The following is a 21267-nucleotide window of genomic DNA, read 5'->3' as shown; positions in this document are numbered from 1 at the left end:
TTTCAGTGGAACATTATCAACTACTATCTAAATCAGAAAACTCAGACTTTTAAAAAATTGTACTATGTTCATTCAGATATTCATTCTTGATTGAAAATACAATGCAACAGATACAACACAGATTGGAACATTATTTCCTAAAATTGTAATGATCTCCTGAAAAGTAATGCAAATATGGGATCTTGGTGCTGTTCAACGTTGCACAGGTTGTCTGAAAGTATAATATGGAATAGCAGTAACTTCTGTCTTTTAAAGTCATAAAAACCAAAGGCAAAAGAAAATCTAAATATGACTGCTTACATCATATGTAAGGAACCCCATTGTGAGAAGGGTGGATGCTGAAACCATCTCCTACTTCTTGCTTTCCAGTAGTCAGAAGTCTTCACAGGCCAAAGTGAAAGAGTCCACAGAACCCTAAGTAAATTTCTAGTGAATAAAATATATCATGTAGACTCAAAAAGAGTCTTCTCCAAATTCAGTTATCAAAAAAGAGAAAATTATACAAATTTTAGATAAGCTTATCCAAAAATATTCAACATATGTTTGTTGTACAATTAACATTAACTATCAAGAGGGAAAACATCTGACTCTAGAAGAAAACATTTAGCATGCCTATGATTTATTAATATTAGAAAAACTGTTAAAGATCTTTCTGGAAGAGATGTACCCCAGGGTGTTTTTATTGGGTAATAAAAAGTTGATCTCAGGTAGTCAGAGAAATCATGTCTCATTTGTATCAGGCAAGAGCATGTTCAGAAGCCATTCTGAGGATTTAATGAAGATGACTAGGAAAGGGAAGAAATCCACATATTGATCTGGCAAGTTAACATATTTCAATTCTGTCTACCATTTTTCTGCACTGTAGGGCCAGGCTTTTCAGTGGTGTGTTACTGCAATTCTGAAGATAATTTGGAAGTTAGGTCAGTCCTCAATGCTTTTGACATCTGGGATTGATAAGGTTGATAAAGTGTCCTGGGCACATTCTCAACAAAGAGGTCATTCTGACTCTTCCAGAAAGATGTTTAACAGTTTTTCTAATATTAATCAATCAAGGGATCCTCCCATCTCAGCCTCCCAAGTAGTTGGGACTACAGGCACACACCACCATGCCTGGCTAATTTTTTGTATTTTTAGTAGAGACAGGTTTTTACCATGTTGCGCAGGCTGGTGTCGAACTCCTGGGCTCAAGTGATCTCCCTGCTTTGGCTTCCCAAAGTGCTGAGATTACAGGCATATGCCACCATGCCCAGCCAGATGTCTTGTTTAAGTAATGTTATTACAACTAAAACCAGTTTTTGAGTATAATTAAGCAGGTTGTTATAAACAAGAACAATGTGATAATGATGGTGCTATTTTTTGTATATTGATCTATATTTATGTTTCAGCTATTTGAGAAAGTCAAAGAAGTTTGTCCAAATGTGCATGAGAAGATCAGAGCTATTTATGCAGATCTCAATCAGAATGACTTTGCCATCAGCAAAGAGGACATGCAGGAGCTTCTCTCCTGTACAAACATAATATTTCACTGTGCAGCCACTGTACGCTTTGACGACACTCTCAGGTACATTCCCATTTCCCTCTCATGGCTTGTATACATATGTGTGCATGTAAATTTCTTCATAGTTTCTGTAAAAAAAAAAAAGAAATACACTCTAAACAAAAAAAAAATACAAAGAAGCAAAACTCCTCCAAAATCCCACCATCTAGAAACAACCATTTACTATTGTGGAGAACATTCACTCCAATTTTTCTTTATGTATCTATGATTACATAGGTGTATGTTCAATTTTACTGGAAGAAAATGGCATCCTAGCGAGAAGGATATTTTGCAACCTGCTCAATTATATTTTTTGATATCTATCATTGTCAATAAATATTCTATTATAATTTGTAATGATTACATGACATTCCATTGTACATATATATAATATATTAAACCAGTTCTATGTCGGTGGACATTTGGATTGTTTTAATTTTTCACTATTATTAACAACACTGCAGTGAACATCTGTGTGCATGTATATTTTTCACCCCTTTGTGTGCTCTTCTTGAGATAAATTCCTAGAAGTACAATTATCAGATACATATCAGATGTACCCAGGTTATGAACAGTTTGCATTTTCACACATAATGCTAAATTGCTCTCCAAAAATGTGGTGTCCACTTACACTGTCTCTGTGCACATGAATGCTCATTTTTACAGTCACAAAATAATACTATAATTTTTAAATTATTTTAATGTTGCTAATAGGGTCATGGAAATGGTAGCACATGTTCTGATTTGTATTTCTTTGATGATTACAAAGGCTAATGATATTTAAATGCTTATTGGCATTTTGTTCTTTGTGAAATGCCTATTGATGTTCTTTGCCTATTTTTCTATTGAAACATTTTTTTCTTATTAAGACTTCTTGAAAGTTTCAGCACAGTAATTCTTATTTTTTTTTTTTTTTTGAGACAGTTTCGTTCTTGTTGCCCAAGTTGGAGTGCAATGGCAGGATCTTGGCTCACTGCAACCTCCGCCTCCTGGGTTCAAGCGATTCTCCTGCCTCAGCCTCCCGAGTAGTTGGGATTACGAGTGCCTGCCACCACGCTCGGCTAATACTTTTGTATTTTTAGTAGAGACGGGGTTTCATCATGTTGGCCAGGCTGGTCTCAAACTCCTGACCTCAGGTGATCCACCCGCCTTGGCCTCCCAAAGTGCTGGGATTACAGGCGTGAGCCACTGCGCCTGGCCATTAAATTCTTCATCTTTTATAAGGCTGAAACTATTTTAACAATTTATCAAATGTCTTTCAAGTCAATTATTTATGCAGTTATTTATAATTTCTCCTAGTATTTTTATGGTTTCATTTTTACATTTAGATATTTGATCCATTTATAAAGTATTTACCTAGAAAGAGGAGTACGGGCCAATTCTGTAAGAAGAGTGATGCAGATGTGAAAGTAAAGCAGCTTTATTTTTTTTTCTGCCACATGGTTAGTTTTTGAACAATATTTGTTAAATATTTTATTTTTACTCTTTATCTGATATAAAGCTCTTAAACTAAATTTCAGTTTTTCAACTATTTTGTTACATTAAATCAGGCTTTCACTTCCAGTACTGTATCATTTTAATTACTGTAATTTTTATTATATTAGAGCAAGCATACTTACAGCACTGTATTTTTTTCTTTTGAGATGGAGTTTCGCTCTGTTGCCCAGGCTGGAGTGCAGTGGCGTGATCTTGGCTCACTGCAACCTCCACCTCCTGGGTTCAAGTGATTCTTTTGCCTCAGCCTCCCCATGTAGCTGGGACTACAGGCACGCATCACCATGCCTAGCTAATTTTTGTATTTTTGGTAGAGACGGGGTTTCACAATCATGGCCAGGCTGGTCTTGAACTCCTGACCTCAGGTGATCCGCCCACCTCGGCCTCCTAAAGTGCTGGGATTACAGGCGTGAGCCACCGTGCCCAGCCACACTTTCATTTTTATAGAATTTTCCTTACTGTTCTCTTTGCATATACTTCCTGATTAAATTTAAGATAATTTTGCCAGGTTTTTAAAAATCTTGGGAGTTTGATTAGAATTACCTTGTATATGTAGAATACTTTAAAATCATTTAGTATATTTAAAATATTCATTCTTCCTATCCAAGAACAATACATGTTTTCCCATTTTATTCAATTTTTTATTTGTTTTTTGTTATTACATATTCATTTATGATGAATTTGATATATTTTAAATGTTCAACTTTGGACATTTCTTCCCTTTTCTTCTCTAATTTTTGTTTATATACAGGCAGCTAGTGATTTTTTACGTAATTTTTATCAGTGGACACCTTACTGAATTATAGTACATTTCAGTTTTTTAAAAAGCTGCTTCTGTTTTCCATGTATGCAATTATATAATCCGACAGTAATTTTTGTGGCTGTCTTTTTAGTATCTATATCTGTTCTTTAATTTTATTTTTCTAATTAATTCCAAGGCTAGGACTTCAGAACAATGTTAAGTAGTAGTGTGATTGTAGGCATTATTCCTACCACTGACGTTACAAGCAGTGCTCCTAGCTTTTCACCATTAAGAATGATGTTGGCTAGCAAATTTAAATATATATTGCTTAATCATTTTATTCCTGTTCTAGTGAATTTGTTTAACTAAATTGGAAATGGAAATTAAATGTCATTTTAAACTTTTCAAAATACATATAGATTCTTATATAGTTTTTCTCGTTTGAGTTAAATTAAATTAGTAAGTTTCCTGGTATTTGATAAACCATGTATTCCTGGAATGAACTATTTCATTGTTATCACATACTGTTTATATAGCTTTGCATTCTACTAGCTGCAATTTTAGATTTTGACATCAATTTTCATGTCTTGCCTGGATCTTTACAATAGCAAGTTACATTGCTCCTTTAAAAAATGTACTGTTGCTCCCCTCCAGTTTATTTATATTTTCCAACTTCTTCAGTTAGATGCTTAATTTACATGTTTGTGTTCTTTTAATGGCTGCCTATAGAAGCACCTTTATAAATTCAGAGTATTGTAATTCTTTTTCCGGTTGATTAGAACCAATTGTCCTCTAGATATATGTACAGTGTGTCAGTGAATAGGATTTACGTGCACAAAACACATCATCACTACATAAAACATTCTGAGTATCACATAACTGTGTAGCCATGACCCATCCTTCTCTTCCTGGTGTTTTGGTGCGGCCACCAAAATCTGATAGGTATGCCAGTTATTGGAGTAGGTGCAGTTATAGCAAGGCATGATACTGACTTACTTCATTGTATTTCCTTCTGCTTAATCTTCTCTAGACATGCTGTGCAACTTAATGTCACTGCCACCCGGCAGCTCCTGCTTATGGCTAGTCAGATGCCAAAGCTGGAAGCCTTTATACATATCTCTACTGCCTATTCAAATTGTAACCTGAAGCACATCGATGAAGTTATCTATCCGTGCCCTGTGGAGCCAAAAAAAATCATTGATTCCCTTGAGTAAGTTGGTCTAATAAAGGGATCAAGGGGCGGGTAGAATAAGTTCCTTTGTTCTCTTTGATTCTTTGTAGCTATTAATGAGATGATGAAGTCAAACACTTTTGAAGCAAAATGTTTTGAAACGGTGCTAGCCTTAGCTACCTTGTCCCTGCTAGTTCTGGTGGGGAATATACTGCTAAAAGAGAAGGGGGATAGAAAATTCTTAAACATTTTGTGGAATTGCATAGCATTGCATGAGGTACTTGGGAATACTATACATAGAAGTTGTTTCTCACTTCTTAATGAACTTAGCATTGTCACTGGATAAAGCAAGTATAACGTATAGTATAAAAGTTCAGAAGAAAAATTTCTGATTCAGACTGACGTGAGTTTGGCAAAGCTCCACCAGTAACTACCTGTGTGACTGAGCAAATTCCTTGCCCTCTCTGAGCCCCAAGTCCTTCATTTGTAAAATGGGCCCATTTTATAGTTGTGAGGTTGAAAAAAGTTATATAAAACACTTATTGCAGTGCTAGGGAGTGTTTAACAGCACTTAATCAAATAATTCATAAAAAAGAACTAGAGGCTGGGCGTGGTGGCTCACGCCTGTAATCCCAGCACTTTGGGAGGCTGAGGCAGGTGGATCACCTGAGGCCAAGAGTTCAAGACCAGCCTAAAATACAAAAATTAGCTGGATGTGGTGGCAGGCGCCTGTAATACCAGGTACTTGGGAGGCTGAGGCAGGAGAATCACTTGAACCTGGGGAGAATCGCTTGAACCTGGGAGGCAGAGGTTGCAATGAGCCGAGATTGTGCCGTTGCACTCCAGCCTGGGCAACAAGAGTGAAACTCCGTCTCAAAAAAACAAACAAACAAACAAACAAAACTAATGAAGAATAAGAATTGCTCCAAGATCTGGCAGAAGGTGACAGTCTCTTATTTGGCTGAGACACACTTTCCTTACTGTCCTAGGATGCAAGAGAAATAATGTCTAGGATTTTTCTCTTCTTGCCAACGAGCAGAAACCACTTTCATCTTAAAACACAGCTCAGGTCTTAGAATAAGTTTGTTTTCTGCTTCTTTATTCCTCTGCTCCATTTTACTAAGTTTACCTTGTTTTTTTTTTTTTAAACTCTATATAAAAAGTATTACAGCAGAAAAATGGACTATTTCACAATGAATTTGTCACATTATAATTTTATATAATACTGTATTTATATTTAATATATACTCTTTAAAAAGTTTTAGCTAAATCAAGAGTTCATTACCTTCAGGGCAAACATTTTTATCTCCTCCAGCTCTGAGAATAGATATTTTTGTCTGTCATGTAAAAATATCCAGGACAAAGAAGAATGAAAGTCATCTAAGGGATCTGGAGGTTAAAGTTGCTAATAAATGGAGGTTTGCTAAATTGGTACAGAGAAAAATTTTAGAGTGCAGAGTTCATCAGGATAGTGGGAGAAAAAGCAGGTGTATTCTGAGGCCCAAAGTCTAGACAATAAAGTATGTTTAAAGCCTCAGAGCATTTTCAGGATGGAATTGGTTTCTGTCAGTTACCCTCTTATGGTGTCTCTTGGTAAATGTGATGTTTTCATATTTGATATGTCCAGGAGAGGGGCAGACCCCTTTTGATTCCAGACTGTTTCCTGGGACTTTCTCCACTGCTGATCTCTCTAACACCTGACAGGTCATAGTGCAATTTGAGGTAGCAAAAGAGCCTGAGAGTTCATCAGAGAAAAGAAGTAAGAGGCCAGGTGTGTTGGCTTATGCCTGTAATCCCAGCACTTTGGGAGGCCGAGGTGGGTGGATTACCCGAGGTCAGGAGTTCGAGACCAGCCTGACCAACATGGTGAAACCCTGTCTCTACTAAATACAAAAGATTAGCTCAGTGTGGTGGCACATGCCTGTAATCTCAGCTACTCGGGAGGCTGAGGCAGTAGAATTGCTTGAATCCAGGAGGTGGAGGTTGCAGTGAGCTGAGATTGCACCATTGCACCCCAGCCTGGGCAACAAGAGCAAAACTTTGTCTCAAAAAAAAAAAAAAAAGAAAGAAAAAGAAAAGAAAAGAAGTAAGAGTTCACCCATAGTGAAGGGCTTCTCTAGGTATTCCATACCACTTCCTCCCAAACTATATCCAGACACTAAATACCCCTAGGTTTCAAAGAAGAATAAACTCACCTCCCAGAGGAAGAGCTGATTTATCTTCAGGCATTCAGCACTTTCCATCCTCCCTCAAGTATATGTCAACCAGACAAGGCAGGTAATTGCTACATGATTTATGAACAAACTGCAACTGACATTTGTACAGAATTTTTAACCTCCATCTGTCATTTACTGCTCTCCAAGGATAACAATTATTTAAGCAACTAATTAGAACTAGGAATGAAATTATTTTATCTCAACAGATAAATTTTGGGTGCAATTAAGGAACTAAGTTTTTTTAAAAAATAGAGAAAAGTCATACTTATTATTTGCTAATTCAAAATTAATTAGGACATCCAGGACCACCTATCCAGCCTCATCTCTCTCAGTCCTCCCCTTACTTTCATGCTGCAGTCACAAAGAAGTAAGGCCTTCCCTCCTCATACTCTGCCTGCCTTTGCACTCGAAACTCTGTTTGTCCCTAGAGCTTATCACAAAGAAGTAAGGCCTTCCCTCCTCATACTCTGCCTGCCTTTGCACTCGAAACTCTGTTTGTCCCTAGAGCTTATTTCCCCTGCTGCTTCACCTGGTTAATTCTTACTCAGATATCAAGGCTCCCCAGCGAAGCTCTCTGGCTTAGGCACCCTTCCCAAGTGCTCCCATAGTACCCAGTGTTCAGCTGTATTATTGCTTGTAACACAGGTCATTCTGAATGTCTGGTTGCTTATCTACATTCTACATTAGACAATGAGCTTCTCAACAGAAGAGAATATTTCTTGCTCGTCTTTGCATCTCCAGCTAGGGACTCAATGCTCGCTGAATGAATGAAAAGCTTTTGGTGGCATAGAAGATTATTGTTCATACTGTTTTGACTGTTTTTGTTTGTTTGTTTTGACTGAAGCAAGAATAGATGACAGAATTCTCTAACAAGCTGATATTTTGGGATGCAGAAGTCTTATGTATAAAATATCTATCCATATCCCCACATCTTACCCTTGTTTCTGGTTGTTCATTTTTTACTTCTTAAACTTTGAATGAAACCTATATGTTAACTTTTGAATAGCACTTTAAATAAAACCCAGCAACCCCTCACCAACTATACCATGATCTACGACTATTTCAACAACTCCTATACCAGATGGAATTTTTGGAAGTTTTAGAATAACAACATTAAAAATCATTCTGAATAAATATCAATTCACCTAAATCCAGGTTTAGTTTCTTTGTTTTAAGAAAATACTTTGTTTCTTTGAGTAATTCTCTATTTAGTAATTGGTCTGTGTTAAAATGGAATTATTTTCCAAGGTTTTTAGGTTTCTATTTCCCCTGGGAGTTTTTCTTTCTTTCAGTGCAACAGAGAAACGCCTGGGGGAAAGTTGTTGTTGTTGTTGTTGTTGTTAACAGTAACTTCAAGGGGTCTAGTGGCTGCCATTGCTCTTAGTAGTTCAGCAGTTCTTATTTATTTATTTATAAGGAACCAGGCGTTAGACAACAAGATGATCTTGAAGCTGTACTCTTGGCATTATATTCTCAAGAAAATCACCATGACGATGTAAAATGAAACTTTATTTTTCCAGAAAATCAGTTGAATAGGAATTCCAGTTCTGGGAAATAAAGAAGGATATGCATTTTTGGCCCGGACCTTTCCTGTTTGCTTGGGCAGCAGTGGTACTGCTCAGTGTTGTTAATAATGGGACTGTGAACTTGAACCCCATGCTTACATCCTGGTCCCCACCTTTGCAGGCCTAAAGTCTCTGCTCATTCAGCTCCCCCCATTTTCTATCCATCCTGTGTGCTGAGACTGTCAGGCCTGAGCTCCCTTTCTTTAGCCCCTATCTAAAAACTTTTAGCATTACCTTGGCCCTGAAATATTCCAGAAAGATGAAGTTAGTACAAAAACTTTAGCATATTAGCATAAATATATTTTTAAAATAACTTAAATCAGGAGTTAATGCTTTTAATGAGTATGACAAGCCTGGCCATTAATCAGTGTTAAGCGACTCATTTTCCTGGCTCTTATATCTGTAGTTGTCTTCTGCCCCTCATCCCAGCCACCGGTTCCCATTCTGACTCAGCTCTACTTTCACATTGCCAGCTTCTGCCTAGTTGGTATATTTACCTTTGGAAATTTATGTGCATAAATGGATCAGGGATTGCCAGTGAAATTCCAGTTTTCCAGAATAACAGCTTATGTAGAATGTTTATTTTTTAAAATGCACATAACTGACCAAGAAAGGCAGGGTTTTATGGTTGGTGCTTTCCTTATTTTTTAGGTCAAGGTAACTCCTCTTAGGGAAAGCAGTGTAGAAGAAAAGGGCTTTTGTGCCTGTATAAAAACCTGAAATAACTGGAAGCAGGTACTAGAAAAATGGAATCACAAATATTTATTGCTCTATTGAGCGTATGTAAATAAATCTGAATTAAGAAGAGAAGGGAGGACATGAATCATTATTGAGCAATTACTGTGAGCAAGACACTTCCACAGACATTTAATTCCATAACGTAATATTGTAAGGTTGATATTATTATCACTGCTATACTAATCATGGAGCAAAAAGCTCAGAATGGCTAAGTAACTCCTTGAAAGTCTCTCAGACACAATTTTTATCCATGGCCACTTGATTCTGAAGCCCATGGTCTTTCCAGTCTACTCACGTACTTGGCAGTGGTAGAGATTAAAAGGTGCTTTCTCGCCGCGTGCAGTGGCTCAAGCCTGTAATCCCAGCACTTTGGGAGGCTGAGTTGGGCGGATTACGAGGTCAGATCGAGACCATCCTGGCTAACGCGGTGAAACCCCGTCTCTACTAAAAATACAAAAAATTAGCCGGGCGTGGTGGTGGGCGCCTGTACTCCCAGCTACTCGGGAGGCTGAGGCAGGAGAATGGCGTGAACCCGGGAGGCAGAGCTTGAAGTGAGCTGAGAGATTGTGCCACTGCCCTCCAGCCTGGGCGACAGAGCGAGACTCCATCTCAAAGAAAAAAAAAAAAAAAGGTGCTTTCTTAAGATATAGACTATGTTCCAAAGAGCTCGTATCCAAGACAAATAGAACACGGCAGAATTATACACGTATGGTGGTGGGGAAACAGGTCATATTAAGTCTGGTGGAGTGGAGGGAGGCATATGAGAAGACTTGGAAGAGTGGATAGAGTGTGGATAGGTGAGATGTGCACACGTGCCTGGCAGGGCAGCTGGAGCTGGGAAACCCAGGCGTGTTTGGGACACAGCCAGTAGTCCATCTTGGCAGCGCATGTGTTACGTGTAGGGAAGAAGTTAGAGATCAAGCTGGAGGGGAGGATGGGCCATACTGTGGAGATTTTGCATACCATGCAGTGGAATTGTATTTAATTCTCTAGGCAGTAGAGATCCATTGAAGGAGGGCCATGTGTGCGCATGCATTTTTGTGTGTAATTTTGGGTTGTTTGCTCATTTGTTTTCATCATGGAAAAATACTGATGAAAGTGGGCTTCAGGAATATTAATATAGCCAGGGGCCGGGGGAGGCAGTGGATTAGCATAGGGAGTAGACGGAGGAAGCGAGACCCATTACCAGAGAGGAGTAGTATGGAAGACTAGAATGAGGGTGAGGCAACAGGTATAAAAAACACCTCCATGTTTTGGGAAAGAAAAAAACAATAGGACATGGCTACTGCTTTGCATATGGGGTTGCACCTATCAAATTAACTCCAGATTAGAACATGCATACTTGTCATGTTTTGCATTTCTAGTACCTGGGATTTAATTCTTTTAAAATTCAATTCTGTTGAAATTTTACTCCATGAAGCAATGCGTTTTTGAGAGCTAATCCTGATATATTCAAATCTCAATGACTTAAGTTTATGGAGTGGATTTCTTTTAAATTAGTGATTCCCTGATTTGCCCGACTGTTGGAATTTCCAGGGCATGTTGAAAATACAGATTATCAGACTCTTAACTCTGCAGATGTATTTAGTGATTCTAAAATGGTACCCAGGAATCTGGATTTTTCCCAGGGGCCCTGTGTAATTCATATTTATGAGCAGGCAAGTTTGGGAAAGACTACCTTAAGGAGCTTTTTCACTGAGCAGTCTTCATTTGAAATGAGGATCATTTATCTTCTTTATCTCTATGCTCCCTCTTTCTCCTGCTCTCCTTTCCTCCTGTTGTCTTTCAGTTCTTAGAAGCTTTAATGGAAAGTTCCTAGTAGATCTGTACCTACTAAAAACCATGCTTCTGAGGCTACACAGTCACCAGAAGACACAGCTAAGCTGCCATGTGAAAAAGGAAAGGTGGCGTGTGCACTGAGGGTGCAGGCGTGAGAGGCAGGGGAATGGAGGCCCCCACAGCCAGCAGCAGTGGCCCTTATCACAGTCCTCTGGGAGATATGAAAGGAGGTCAGATGTTGGAAAGTAGTCTTTTTCGCCTTCGTGCTATAGAACACATTGTTAACACTAAAAAAGCTGACCTCTTCTAGGGGAACGGTGAAAGCTGATTCTAGCACTTGTGCTTTTAATTTCAGGATGGCACAGCTTCAAAATGACATCTATGTAGCTAAGTAAAAATGAGAATTCTGTGTACTTTGATATTAGCAGGCTTTAAATTACAAACCAGAATAAGATTAAATTGTTTCTTAACCAAACTGAGTAATTTTCAAATGGCAGGCCATTGGCAGGGTATTCAGCATCTGGCTCATGTTTGAGCCTGGCTAGGTGCTCCGTAAAAGTCTTGAGGGAAATACAGAGGCCAATTCTCCATAAGCATTAGGCTCAGAAATACCCTGCTTCCCACTGGAAAGTTTAAGTTGACCTTGAAGCCACCTTCACCAAAACGAGGTTGGTCAACACTTTTCACCACTGCCACTGGACACTTGACTTCCAATTTTGCTTCCTGCTCTAAAAGATAACCCCTTCCTTCCTTTCCCACATTCTCCCTACAACCTCGTCTTCTTTTGAGTTCATCCACTTTCTCTCATCATTGTCCATCTCTGCTTCCCAAAACCTTACATAGTACAGAAATTGGCCAATCAAGATTATCATGTGGAAGAACATGCATTTACTGAATAAGGCAGCTGGCTCCTGGGGGCAGAAAGGTGATTAGACACAGTGATAAAAATCATAATCCCTGATCTTCTGGACTCACTGTCTGTCCAGTGGGGAGACAGACACATAAGCAAATACAACTTGATAACTACAACAATCAAGAGAATGACATAATCTACCCTGGAGAAAGAGAGAGCAAACATTATCATAAGACAGTGTGTCCACTACTTACTCTCTAACAGATTTCCTGATAAACTATTAGGCTTGCCCACTTGTTGCATAAGAAAATTGAGGGGATCAGGGGAGGGGAAATACATATGCCTCGGTATTTCATTCAGTAAATACATAAATAAACCATTAATGATATAATCATGTTGATTCAATAAGTTTGAAACCAAAATTGATAATCTTTAGAAGAAATTGTGTATGCGTGTATATGTGAACACACATAGACATATACATACTGCTTTCTGAAATTTTCAATGACTTTATGCTTCTTCTGAAGCAATTCAAGTTTAGAATTTGAGACCCATGGGTTCAAAACATCTTCTTGAGTATACTGGAGGACATTTAGATTAATTTCAGACATGTATTTTGGTTTATATGTGTTTTTTATCTATGCTAACTTATTTACTGTTTTAAAAACAAATTGAGAACAAACAGCAGCAGCAACCCTGAATTGAGTGTTTAAGTCCTAAGAATGGCTTGGCCCAACCAGTGGATGTGCATGTTTATTACACTAATCTCCTCTGAACCTAGGAAGTGGCTGGATGAGCTTCAGATGGTCTATTTGGCTGTATTATAAATGATATTTTATTTTTATTTGTTTTATTTATTTATCTTTATTTTCATTTATTTTATTTTTTTGAGACAGGGTCTCTGTCACCCAGGCTGGAGTATGGTGGCACAATTACGGCTCATTGGAGCCTCCAACTCCCAAGCTCAAGCAATCCTCCTGCCTCAGCCTCCTGAGTAGCTGGAACTGCAGGTGCACAACACCATGCCCCATTAATTTTTTTAAACTTTTTTTGTAGAGGCAGGGTGTTATTATGTTGCCCAGGCTGGTCTCAAACTCCTGGACTCAAACGATCCTCCTTCCTCAGCCTCCCAAAGTGCTGAGATTATAGGTTTGAGTCACCGCACTTGGCCAGAAATGACACTTTAAAACTAACTATTACCTACAAAGATGCATGCTCACTGGTTGTTTTATTAAAAAATAACAATGCCTTACGTTTATTGGCTCATTTTGTTTTATCAAAGAGCTTAAATGCAGTTGTGAATATTCCTGTTTACCCTTATAATTTAGAATGAGTATAATTATTGCCATTTTCACAAGTACAATTGGAACGAGGTAATTTATATTCCTGTTTACTCTTATGAGAATTTAGAATCAGTATAATTATTGCCATTTTCACAAGTACAATTGGAATGAAAAGATAAAACAGTGGAATACAGGTGTAGCTGAGAGTAGCAGAGGCAAGTCATCTATAGAATATTATAATTTCTTGCATGCGTGCTGTCAGAAATCTACAAAACCAAAATTTTCTAAGACAAGCAAACTCACCAAGCTTTATAAGGCCCCTATCCCCCCAAGTATTATCCTTTCCATGTACCCCAACATTAATGACAGCAACTGGTACTAGCCATGAGACATACAATCCCTGCACATTATTGGGCTCTGATGTTTTCTAGGTTTTTTTTTTTTTTACAGCTTTATTGAAATTAAGCTTTATTCCCTCAAGACCTGGTTTTCATAAACTATATATTTTTGCAGGTGAGAGAAAATGGTCTCAGGTCAGTCAATCCACTGTTGACCCACCAAATGAAATGAGATAGTGGTAGGACTGTTAAGATGGAGAGGTGTCTGCATCATCCTATATTCTTTCCCAGCCCCCAGGTGACCATATAATAAAAATATCCTAGATATTTCTATGTAGTTGAAGTTGTTTTTAATTCTAGAACCCCTCAATCTTTCTCTATTCAATTTAAATAAAAAGACATTTGAGTATCCAGAACACACTCAGCACTAGTAGAAGCAAAGCAAGAAAAGTGGAAACATTATAGTCAATGCCCATGTTCTACCTCAGGATCAAATGAGGCATTAAAATTGAAAGTTGTGATTCTGAATAAGTCTTAACATCACGCACATCTTAGCTGCTCAAAAATTTGTCATGTCAGCAAAGTGGTAACAGTGAAGATTTTCTACAATCAAAATAGTATAGTTCTGTTCTGTTCTATAAAATAGAAATAAACATACCACATTGATTAGAAAAATCACACTAGCATATTTCGGCAGCTTAATTTTTAAAAAGCTATGTTATATCAATGATTTAACCACATAGATCTGTCAGCTAGAAGAATGTTAAATATATAATTGACAATACTTTTGTTGCTTTCTTAGAGAGGTGTAGATAGACTTTGGGGTTATCAAGTGGTTCTGACATATTTTTAAGAAAGATTAGGCTGATGCTATGGTAACTTGGTTATTCATGATACATTATCTTGTAAGTAGGAGTAGTCAATAATCGTGATTTTGAAGCTATTTCAGAGCACTATAATCACCCCACTTGACAGACTTCAGAATTCACTGGAAATCTCTGGAGATAATTTTCAAGTTATTAGCATAGACTCTAAACAGACCTTCAAAATGCATTACATAGGTTTGCTAAAACAGATTGTAAGTGCCAAAAGTAGTCACTTTAATTTGATTTGCATTGAGTGGAATTTTTAAAATTTAAAGCTAAAGGCTTCAGGATTACTGCACTGGATTTTTATCGGACAACACTGAGTAGGGCTGCCACTGAAGCACCTTGGATGACAGCCTCTAACTCCCTGAACACAGCATGCAGCACACTACTGGGAGAATGACTGGGACTCAAATATGTGTTCAATGAATGTACTTATGAGCTTGCTAGAGAGGAAGTAAAGTAATAATAATCTCTAATATAGTACTACTAGAGTTCTAATTTAGTACTACTACAATAAAGTAGTAATCAGTACTGATAAAGTAGCAGTAGTGCTAAAGTAGTACTAATAAAGTAGTACTAATAGCCCTATGCTATCATTCGTAATAAAGTAGTATTGCTATTGATTCTATCGGTCTATCTACCTACCTGCCTGCCTACCTACCTACCTACCTACCTATCTGTTTGGATGGGAGGGCATAGCATAAGATTGGGCTTAGCAGTGAAGAGCAAAAAGCTCATGCATGCTTTGAGCAGGTACACACTCAAACTTGGTATCATGTGACTGTTCTGAATTCCAGAACCAAGGCTAAAAGGTGGAAGTTTTGTTTGATTGTGTCTCACATTTTCCTTTTGGTTTATTGTCTAACACATGTTACTAGAATTCTCTTTACTCTACCTTTTAGGTGGTTAGACGATGCTATTATTGACGAGATTACACCCAAGCTGATCAGAGATTGGCCCAATATTTATACCTACACCAAGGCCTTGGGAGAAATGGTGGTGCAGCAAGAGAGCAGGAACCTGAGCATTGCCATCATAAGGCCCTCCATTGTGGGAGCAACTTGGCAGGAGCCTTTCCCAGTAAGCCCACTCACCTGGATCCAAACTAAGGTTCTTCTAGTCCAATTACTTTCTGATGTCTTTCTTCTTCTCCTCCTCAGGATTTATAGCTAAGTGCAGCCAATCGAATATGAACCCATTATACTAGGGCAAAATTCCACTTTGGGTTCAGGATTTACCCAGCATGTGGCTCCTCTGGCAGTTATCTTGACTGTCCCAGAGTTGGACGGAGAGCTTAAATTAGCTTCTAACTACTCTAGTCTCAAAATTCACATGGGTGATGGTTTCATATCTTGGCTTTCCTACTATAGTTTAAGCATACCAGAATGTCCTTGATGGCCAAATTGGTAGTATTACAACTGCCAGGGTAAACAAGAGTTTCAAAGCTCACAGAAGGATCTCAGTTTAGGAATACTAATTTTTTTTAAACCTCAGTATACTGTCATGACCTTTTGAAAGTACTTTGAATTATACCATCTTCTTGAAAGCAAGTCTGTGAAGCTTTGGGGTAGATAAATTCCAGCTCCACTACTTACTGGTAATGCAACATTTTTGAGTTGTCTCTTCCATAAAACAGGACAGATACTATGGAGAGTTGATTTGATGAGACAATGTATGAGGAGTGGTCCCTACTAAAAGGCTCAACAAATATTAATCCCTTCATCTTCTCCTCTCTTCTCTCTCCTCTCCCGTTACACTCACACATTTGATTTTTATACTGTAACGTAAAGAGACATAATAAGGTCAGCTGAATGGCTTAGGTCTTAAGAAACAAACTTAAAAACACATTTCCCTCTAGCTGCTCTTAAACATAATCTCTGTAACATCTTTAAGTAAGTCAATATACACACAGACACACAGACACACACACACACACACATATATATATATATGTATATATATCTGGCATGGACTCTATAGCTGGTAAAAAATGTTAAGAAATGGGCCATTAACACAAATCATGTTTTCAATGTTCTCCTAAGGAGGCTGAAATCAGGACTAAGGTGGAGAAGTATGGTTGGTGAATTGCTTAGCAGATCATGATATAAGGACAAGGTCCAATTTAGTCCATAAGAGGTCATAAAACACCACAAAACCATTCATGATTCCTGCTAAGAAAAACAATGCTGGCAAAATTCTAATTTTTGCACAGTCAAATAAAGTACAGAAAATGGCCAATGCTTTGCCATTATCTTTTGAGATCTTAATAATACTGAATTAGATAGTTCAATTGGCTGGGATCTCAGTGCTCTTGTTTGAAATTTATTAAGATTAGACTGCAGATGTTCCAAAGATAAAACAATTTTCTGAAATGTGTAACCAATAGAAATCTTCTTTCTTTTAGGGTTGGGTTGATAATATAAATGGACCTAATGGAATCATTATTGCGGTATGTATAATGATGAAGAAATAACTCCCTGAAATGTAGTAGAGGAATAGTAACAAAATTCTTAGTGCTGGCTTAGCTTCATTGATCCAAAAACATAAATGTTACTTTACTAATAACTGAGGCATATTATTTTAATTGTTCTGATTGTAATATACAGGCAGGATGAAATTATTCTTTGAGAATTTTTTATCAGAAAAACAGAGGTAATGTGCTATCAGTTACTATTTAGGAGTTTTATTTTTGAAGTCTTTGAGCATCAAGGACTTTTCTTTAGTTACCACAAGATGGGGGTATTTCCTCCTTTTTGCAGTTTATAATCTCATGAATTAGTGCAGTGAATTGAGGATGCCGTAAAAATATCTTCAAAGATTATTAAATTCTTGATTATAAAACACATGAAAGAGTTTATGTGCATGTGTAGAAAAGAGATATACATCAATAATTTTTAATGAATACAAGAAAGAGAACTACCAATTGGAGCAAATTTTTCAAATACAAAAATCCATGAATATAGGCAACATCTTTTCAATAATATCTTACCAGGAGAAACGTGGCTCCTCTAGGTAAGCAGCCCTTAGTGCGCATCTGCCCGAAGTCCAGATTGATCCAGCCAAGCTGTGGGGCTTCACAGCTCACACTGAAGCATTTAGGGTCTAAACCCCACTTCATTCTTCTGTACAATGAATAGGAAATCAGTGATCTAAATGAGTTTAAATTTTATTAGGGATTTAGACTGCGATTCAGACTCTGACTCTGTTCCTCCCAGAACTAGGTTCAACATGAATTGCAATACAAATATGAGACAGTGAATTATAACAGTGACAAAGATCTTCCTTCCGATTTCTGATTTTTCTAGCAGCCCCTTTCTTTCGGTTTCCCACCTGCCTTCAACTCTTTCTTCTACAAAAGTTCAGTTGGGGTGAACGTTTAGTGACTTAGAACATCATTATTTTAACATGATCCCAAAACGGCTTTCATTATATGCAAAGCTACATATTTATTTACATTTTCTAAAATGTTCTAAATTGGTTTCTTATGTCCAAAAGAAGGGGAGCTAGTTATAAGAAAACAGAACTGAGTAACATAAGAAAGTGCTAATCGTTGCAAATCAATGTTGGAAACATGCAAAGCACAAAGAATCAATTTCATAAACTCAACCAATTATTAACATGAATAATTCCTAATTCTTGCATCTATATAACATCAGTGATCTGTGAGGTGAACTAAGATACTGAATAAAAAGTAAATAATAAGGCAATTTTTCCAAGCCAAAAAAAAAGTTTTCTTTTATTAATGGTGGAATTTCACCAATTAATGTTTTTCAAATAAGTATTTCTTAAACTTTTAGTGCCTACTATTGCTTGTAAGTTAATAAACCCTAGCAGAAAACAAAATCATCAAGGAAATGGTAAACAAATGTTAATGGGAAAATTAATGGGAAATTTGTATAACCTTAATTCTTAACATGTCTTATGAATTAATATTTAAGATGTAAAAGTTTATTCTTGGTGTTCGTTAATTGAGTTTATTAACCTCTCACAAATTTGAGGAATTTTATTCCCTAAAGGAACGTGAGGAACACTAGTAGTTCATGAAAATGCTGGAGATGCATGCACTTGGCTGGGAAGGTAGGATAGGCTGAGGAAGTCAGACTTAGCATAAGAACCTGGTAAGCAGTGGATCAATGTTAGCTGTTTTCACTTATTGCACTAGTATAACCAGTTTGATGATACATACTTTAGCCCCAGCTATTATTTAAGACCTGGTTTAATATTTTATGTTCTTTTTCCTATGCAGACTGGGAAAGGGTTTCTTCGGGCCATAAAAGCTACTCCAATGGCTGTGGCAGACGTAATTCCAGTTGATACAGTCGTCAATCTCATGCTAGCTGTAGGATGGTATACTGCAGTTCACAGGTGTGGATGCTCAAGTGGGCTTTCAAAGACTTCATGAGGGGCAGAGTGAATATATTAGGCCCATTTTCCAAATATAGGCATTTCATTGTACAAGACCCCAAATGTGTGAAAGTGTGTATTTCAATATTTTATAGAGTTCCTAATATGCCATCACATATGCATTGAGTTGTTTTATAAATACAGTTTAGTACTTGGCTACTCATAAAGTAATAAAACCTTTAAATCACTTAACCATAAAATTCTTGATAACCAAAAGGCTTTTCTTTCTATTCAGTAGTCTAAAATTCAGCTTTCTCTTTTAGGGCAAAGGAGATAGAAGCTGATGAAATGACAGAATTTTTTTTTAATTGAACTCTGGTAAATGCCAAAAGTTCAGTCACGATGTGTGGGGAAGCTTCCTGGTACAAAGGAAAAAAAATAGGTTGTTCATATATTTGGGTCTGTTAGTAAATTAAATTTTTCTTATGTGAACTCACATATATGTACTCCATAATATGTCACTCCTATTTAACATCTCTTTCACACACACACACACACACACACACGCTTTTCCTAGTCTTCTTCCATTTTGCGTATTAACCCAGAGAAAGAATGAACGATGGAAGCCTTTCATAGGTTGCCTTAATCAGATGAATTACTGAAACCACTCTGTCTAAATATTATTTTTCCTTATTTTTCTCTCATTAGTTTTCCATTTTGTTGTACTTATCTAATTTTTATTTCATTTTCCAGACCTAAGTCAACATTAGTCTACCACATTACATCTGGTAACATGAATCCCTGCAATTGGCACAAAATGGGTAAGTACTTTAGCTATGTAACTCTATAATTACTAGTGTCTGGCACAGAGAAAAAGTTGACAAAGTGTGTCATGGAGCTTAGAGCTTATATGGGGAGAAAGACAAAAAGTAAGTAAAGAGACAAAATAATGAGAAATTGTAAATGTGTGAGAGTTAACTAGAATGTACTGTGGTTACCAAAGAAAGGAGTCAGTGGCAACATGTACATGATTGTAAGCAGTAAGGGGTCCATTGGCTATAGCGATTTTTAAAATGATGAAACAAAGCAAAAGTTGGCAGTTATAAAGAATGTCAGTGATAAAATACTGAAATACTCCTCCCTGTTGGAGCAGTGGCTCCTACACACACCCCTTCCCTTCTTGATATGTCACTGAGAATGCGACATCATCAATGACCAATGAGACAGAAAAGTTAGGTGATATTAATCCTTTGTTATTGAGTCCATCATACTGATCATTAATTTATGCAGCTTGCCTCTCAGGTGTGCAATAACCACTCCACTAGCGATTTGTAAAAGTGAATAGGAAGCACTATGGGAGAAATAAAAACAACACCCAGATTCCTTGAACCCTGGGACCAAGGTCTTGGGTGGTGCTGAGGAAACTATATTTTTAATAAGCATCTAGATGATTCTTGATGCTTGGTGAAACAGAGAAACCCTGTACTATACAAATGATTGATCTGTCTGAATGTAAAGGATTGGATCTGTTCAATGTATAAAACCATGGAAATAGAGTTGAGTACAACTTAAACATCTAATGATGGTAGAAAGTTAAAGTAGGGAGTTTGGCTATTCTGTAGGATTTCTTACTACCTACTAATGCACACTTTCTTTCCCTGTTACATAGGTAACACTACCTCTACACATTCCAGTGGTAAGCCATGGTGCCGCACTGAGAGTTCTATTGCAGGGCAGCTAGACACTGTGGCTCATTTTATAATAGGCTTTGAATTCAAAAATGCTTTTCCAAGAATGGAAAATACCTGGCATGCAGGTATTTTTCTCTCCTCCTCTTACACCTATAGCAAACATTGTTGGCTGATACAACATTGTTTCTCCCTGTGCCAAGGCTCTGTTCTAGATTCCCATCTAATATAGCATTTCTGGAAGCTATTACTAATTAATCTGATGTTGCATTCAAATTAAATTAGTTTGTGTTTCCTACCAGGGTTAAGAGGGATCAAAATGCTTCCTACTAGGAGCAGTAGCCATGCCATAGGAGGTTGAACATACATAGCCTCAGGTGACATTACAAGGAGTGACAGACAGCTGGGTCGGTGAACATGGGATATCAGAATCTCTTATGCTATCAACCTGTGCATAACTTTTGGTTATGCACAGAACCAAATGTTTTAATAATGCCACATATGTTTTAATAAATGCCTATGAACCGGTGATTCTTGAGACTCTTCAAATTTTAAACTATCCTGCCATTTTTAGGATAAACCCAAGTTGGTCATAGCATATTATCTTTTTTATATTCTGTTTAATTCAGTTTGCTAATATTTCCCTTGTT

The 21267-nt window shown here is 37.3% G+C and overlaps 1 protein-coding gene across 6 annotated transcripts in view; it reads left to right on the top strand.

The window, feature by feature from the left end:
* The window catches only part of FAR2 (fatty acyl-CoA reductase 2), a 186596-nt gene that overhangs the window by 143164 nt on the left and 22165 nt on the right, over positions 1-21267 (top strand). For 2 of the 6 annotated variants that reach the window (XM_001141623.8, XM_063786825.1), the window contains exons 3-8: positions 1386-1561; positions 4804-4983; positions 15488-15665; positions 16990-17034; positions 18832-18950; positions 19683-19750. In XM_001141623.8, coding sequence (XP_001141623.1) covers positions 1386-1561; positions 4804-4983; positions 15488-15665; positions 16990-17034; positions 18832-18950; positions 19683-19750 — 766 coding nt within the window. Of the gene's footprint in view, positions 1-1385; positions 1562-4803; positions 4984-15487; positions 15696-16989; positions 17035-18831; positions 18951-19682; positions 19751-21267 lie in introns of all 6 variants that reach the window. The other 4 variants (XM_009425684.5, XM_063786824.1, XM_063786827.1 and 1 more) reach the window with 3 other exon arrangements.

The sequence above is a fragment of the Pan troglodytes genome, chromosome 10 (genome assembly GCF_028858775.2).
Source record: "Pan troglodytes isolate AG18354 chromosome 10, NHGRI_mPanTro3-v2.0_pri, whole genome shotgun sequence".
In the NCBI taxonomy this organism is placed as follows: Eukaryota; Metazoa; Chordata; class Mammalia; order Primates; family Hominidae; genus Pan; species Pan troglodytes.
The sequence above is the reverse complement of the archived record's forward strand: the minus strand, read 5'-3'. Positions and strand labels throughout refer to the sequence as shown.